We start from the raw sequence: 5231 nt of genomic DNA, 5'->3' as shown, positions 1-5231 counted from the left end.
CCCATGGGCCCAAGCTGAAGCTGTGTCCGGGGCTAGTGATCCATGGTGGAGTTTATCTATTTGTGCTGTAGACCCAGAGTTGAGTTTTGTCCCTCCCATCTGATTCCCCAGCTAACACTGTGTCCCTAACCTGTCATTTTTTAGCATGTGGTAGGCATTCCCCCAGGCACTGCCAAGATGGAGCTGGGCAATAGATTAACAGAGGAAGAGTCCACGAAGAAATCCAGAGTGTTTCAGCTGGCTGATTCTCCTTAGATGCACCAATCCGGCTGTAGATCAGGTACCCGGCCTCTTCGTTGGTAAAGGAATGGCCTGTCGCAGCTGCTTCAGTTATCCCTGCCCTGTATTCTAATGATGTGACTGGGGAGTGATGCTCCTCCCAGTTGAGCAGCTCACAGGCATCCTGAGAAGGGGGTCAGCTGCCAGAAGCTGATAGAAAACCGGAGGGAAAGGAGACAGTTTTAGAGGTATCAGGCCAGCCTGAGACAGGGAAGTTGTTGCTTCCCAACCAGCTTTGAAGGGCTGGCAAAACGGTGAGATCTCCCCGGAGCACTCTTGTTTCTGCACCCCCAACATGACGGGAGAGACCCTACATCCTCAACATGCCATCTAGTCATCTGTCACCTAACTATTGGATCTTGCTGTGTATGAATAGACCACCACATTGTAATGGGGTACCCACTTAAACACTGTGTTAACGTGTCCTTTGTTGTCTGAGAGATTATGAAAGTGACACCTTTCACATCTTTCTGTGAATTACTGAGCAATTCAGCGATCAGTCATTTACACAGACTGAATATTTTACACACGGGTCATTTCCAAAATGCTTTTGAGGATCCTTGTCGTTGTAATTCCAGAACAGAAATTATAATTTTCCTTTTAAACAGAAGATGTCACTCCCTGAGGGTGGTTGAGATTTGCAATTAAGACAGAGCTGAAATAATTGAAGAGATATTCCCAGAGGTTATCGCTGAGCTGAGTTTGGGTGACAATTGGGTGCGCTTGGTATGTTTTACATTGTTGTGGGCAGGTTACTGATGGAAAGCCTTTGCTAATGTTTGTACATTTTACTGGTTTCAGTGCCTGTGATATTCCCAGATTCTTCAGTGTCTCCTGCTGAACATTAGCAACTGTTTAGCTCAAATCACTGTAGGAAACTAATACTGAAGGTCTGAATAAATCCATATTGTCAGCCAGAATTTTAAACGTGTTTAGAGGGAAGGTCGCGATCACTGTCCCCAGTGAGCCCTGGGTTAGGGAAGATTCCTGTTCCCGATCACTGTCTGAGTGAGCCCTGGGTTAGGGAGGATTCCTGTTCCCAATCACTGTCCCCAGTGAGCCCTGGGTTAGGGAGGATTCCTGTTCCCAATCACTGTCCCAGTGAGCCCTGGGTTAGGGATGGTTCCTGTTCCCGATCACTGTCCCAATGAGCCCTGGGATAGGGAGGGTTCCTGTTCCCGATCACTGTCACAGTGAGCCCTGGGTTAGGGAGGATTCCCCTTCCCGATCACTGTCACAGTGAGCCCTGGTTTAGGGAGGGTTCCTGTTCCCGATCGCTGTCCTACTGAGCCCTGGGTTAGGGAGGATTCCTGTTCCCGATCACTGTCACAGTGAGCCCTGGCTCTCACCTGGAAATGACCTATTGGAGTGAGAGTTGGAGAATTTTTGGAATTGTATAGGCCCAACTTGCAGGTGACAATGAAAAATACTTTGCCTCAGGTTGCTATAGATCGGGGAAAGCGTGTCAGCTCTGAAAAATTGAACTAAACACGAAACAGATTTCAATCCGTTGGGTGAAGGGGTTTTAATTGGTGCATTGCCTGCCCAATGAAATCATAGCACCAATCTCAGGGCAATTAAATGCGGGGGCTTTGTTTGTGGTGACGTTATCATTGCCTTTCCTGAGAGGTATATAAACCAGATAAAAGTGAAGGGGCTAGAGTTTGACAGAAAGAGTGACAGAGAAGTTCGTCTCAGGAACTGACGAGAGTTTTCTAAAGTCGTTGCCATCTCCGACCAAACAGAAAGAAATTTACTGCTCAAGATGTCAAGATCGCAGACTCACTTGCTCCTGACTCTGATCTCTGTTACTCTGCTATTGCTGAGGAGTTCAGGAACAGCCAGAGGGGAGAGTTTGCCAGACATATTACAGAAGACAAACCCTGAGGAGAAAGAGGTAAGGAAACCTTCACCCTCACCCTCCCTGCTTCGAATCTCCATCCTGCCCCAAGGGAATGGATTAATCTTACATCTTGCGCTCTGATTTAACTCCACTGAACTCCAACTTTATCTCTTCAAAATAACCTAATGCCTCATTTCGTTCAGCTTTTAGTGGAATCCCATCTGATTTTTATTTTATATTGGACTATATATTTTATTATTTTATATTCTGGAGGTGAAATATGAGAGGGAGCTGGATTAACATCAGTAGGGATACAGTCAGTAACACAGGGCGCTGGGGGGAGAGGGGTTACTAAGTGACAGTGTGAGGGAGCTGGATTAACATCAGTAGGGATACAGTCAACAACATGGGGTGCTGGGGGGGGTGGGGAGAGGGGTTACTGAGTGATGATGTGAGGGAGCTGGATTAACATCAGTAAAGATACAGTCAGTAAGAAATATTAAAGTGTGAAATTTGCCACCCTGAATATGGCACTCAATAACATTTCCCCCAGTAATTCAATTTGAATATAACCCTTTTAAAAACTATTGAAAGGTACAAGAGAAGTTGTGATAAATCAGCAGGTAGGAGTTTAAAGGTTGCTGGGTGCAGGTGGAAGTTTCTAGAACCCTGGGGAAAACCTCTGTTTCATCAGTTGAACAGGATCAAACTTCCATTTGAAAGCTAAAATGGAGACAGGAGAAAGAATGTGTGGGACGGGAAATGTGAGTGTGTGAGAGGAAGGTTCAAGAGTTTCTGGAGGAATTAAGTCGCATTTTAATAACTAGATGTGAAAAGAGGGGACCAGAGACAGCACAGAGAGAATAGATAGCTGTATTCCTCCTGTGTCATCTGTGTTACAGTGGGTGGCTCTCTCTGTCTCCCTCTCTCTGTCCTTTTCTCCCTGCCTTGGTCTCTCATTCCCTTCTCTCGCTCTCTCACTCTCTCGTGCTCTCTCTCGTGCTCTCTCTCTCTCTCTCTCTCTCTCTCTCATCTCCAGGTTAGGAGTTTGTGGAATAAGTTCAAAATTTTCAGCACAAAATCCAGACCAGACAGTCCTGATGCAATGCTGAGGGAGTGGGCACTGTTGGAGGGTCAGCGCTGAGGGAGCAGGCACTGTCAGAGGGTCAGTGCTGAGGGAGCGGGCACTGTGGGAGGGTCAGTGCTGAGGGAGCGGGCAATGTGGGAGGGTCAGCGCTGAGGGAGCGCCGCACTGTCGGAGGGTCAGCGCTGAGGGAACGCCGCACTGTCGGAGGGTCAGCGCTGAGGGAGCGGGCACTATCGGAGGGTCAGCGCTGAGGGAGCGGGCACTATCAGAGGGTCAGCGCTGAGGGAGTGGGCACTATCGGAGGGTCAGCGCTGGGGTGGGGTGCTACATTGTCACTATGGTGGGTGACATTATTTCGGGAAGCCCCATCTACCCTCTCAGGTTGGTAAAAGCCAGTTCGGAGGAAGAGCTTGGTGGAGTTCTCCCACAGGTCCTGAGGTCAATATTTATTTATCCCTCGCCCTCAAAACAAAGTAGATCTGGGTCGTTTTCACGGACACTATTTGTGGGCTCTTACTGTGCCACAATTCCTACAGTGACGTGCTGGGGTGGGTTGCTTGCTGGAGGAAGCATTGGCCTTGGAGCCAGCGGGCCGCCCTGAGGGACGTGCCGGGCGCTACGATAATGAATGCCAAGCCCCGCTTGTGTCTTGTCTCTTTGCTACTAGGAGCTGTCCAGGGTCATGGTGCTGAAACTCCTGTCTGAGCTGCTCCGAGCCGACAGCCCGGCGCTGCCCCGCTTCGAGAGACGGGGGCTCGGTCAAAACCAGCTGCTTCGTCGGTGGAACACCCCGCGGGACCGAAAGGCCGGCTGCAAGAATTTCTTCTGGAAGACATTCACGTCCTGTTAACCCGGAGTTCGTTCTCCAAGCCACCACCACAAGATCCCTAATCCCAGAGTTCACCTCCAAATGCTACAGACATCTTCAACAAACTCTGTAAAAATCGCCTCTCCTCATCTGGATTAATTTTTTTTTGTCTTGTGTTTGTCTCTTGTGTTGTAAATTACGGATTCGTTTCCATTATTCTGAGAATGAATGGATCTCACACAATAAAATAAACTTTTCTTGCACACTCAATAAGCTAATGCCTTCTATTGGATTTCTGGGTGGGTTCCACACCATTGCAATCAAAGGCTCAGCTGTAAACCACCCGACTGATCCCAGGCAGAGAGGGATTATCTGTCAGAGACAGCACAGTCAGTGAACAATTTCAGAGTTTGGTACATAACAGCTGTAAGGACGGTTTCACGACCAGCCTCATTGCCCCACACAAAACAGTCTGACTTTGAAAACGGAGGTGGATTTTGGCAATAATGTTTCAGGGTCGTGTATAGCTCAGTGTGAATATTTAGTCAATTCCTGAAGCATCAGTTGGTTGATTACAAATCCAACTGACTTAAGCCAGGGAGTAAAGTACTCACAAAATGTTTAAACAACACAATTACCTTTCTTGAAAACTAACACACAAACACACACACAGTTTCTAATCCTTGGGGGGGGATAAGACTTTGCAGTTTGTTAGTTTAAAAGTATTTTGCCAAGTATCAACTAAATTAAAGGGGAAGAAGTATTCACGGACTGTCTCAAACATTGGTCTGGAGTTCTAGTCACTTTGTCCACCAACTATTGGCGTTGAAGTTTTCCAGTTTTTCCCAACACAATGCTGACCAGCTGGTGTATTGGAAGCATTTACAAGTCAACAGACGGCCTGTTGTTTGTGTTACAAATACCCTTACCTGTATCCATCAAGAACTGGAATGGGATTTGAACTGGGAGTACTCTGGCTCAGAGACAGGGACACTAACCACTGTGTTACAAAGCCTCCCCTCACCCTGTGCCTAAACAAATGATTTTCCAAAATTAAGGGGGATAGTAGGAACTGCAGATGCTGGAAAATCTGAGATAACAAGGTGTAGAGCTGGATGAACACAGCAGGCCAAGCAGCATCATAGGAGCAGGAAGGCTGACGTTTCGGGCCTAGACCCCAAGGGATTGTTTCTTTGGAATGGACAACTTTCAGT

General features: G+C 47.6%; 1 protein-coding gene across 1 annotated transcript; it reads left to right on the top strand.

Moving 5' to 3' along the window:
- The first annotated feature begins 1955 nt into the window (after positions 1-1955).
- On the top strand, positions 1956-4090 carry LOC109922414 (somatostatin-1A-like). The gene is made up of 2 exons (XM_020522456.2): positions 1956-2176; positions 3877-4090. The coding sequence occupies exons 1-2, from the start codon at positions 2045-2047 to the stop codon at positions 4057-4059; spliced, it is 315 nt and encodes a 104-aa protein (XP_020378045.1). The 5' UTR covers positions 1956-2044; the 3' UTR covers positions 4060-4090.
- Positions 4091-5231: the final 1141 nt, after the last annotated feature.

The sequence above is a fragment of the Rhincodon typus genome, chromosome 45, assembly GCF_021869965.1.
Source record: "Rhincodon typus isolate 14 chromosome 45, sRhiTyp1.1, whole genome shotgun sequence".
Taxonomy (NCBI): Eukaryota; Metazoa; Chordata; class Chondrichthyes; order Orectolobiformes; family Rhincodontidae; genus Rhincodon; species Rhincodon typus.
This window is presented reverse-complemented; position numbering and strand designations above follow the sequence as displayed.

Coding starts and splice junctions, on each gene's coding strand:
- LOC109922414 (XM_020522456.2), top strand. CDS start 2,045: ATGTCAAGATCGCAGACTCACTTGCTCCTGACTCTGATCTCTGTTACT. Junction 2,177..3,876: donor CAAACCCTGAGGAGAAAGAG/GTAAGGAAACCT, acceptor CTTTGCTACTAG/GAGCTGTCCAGGGTCATGGT.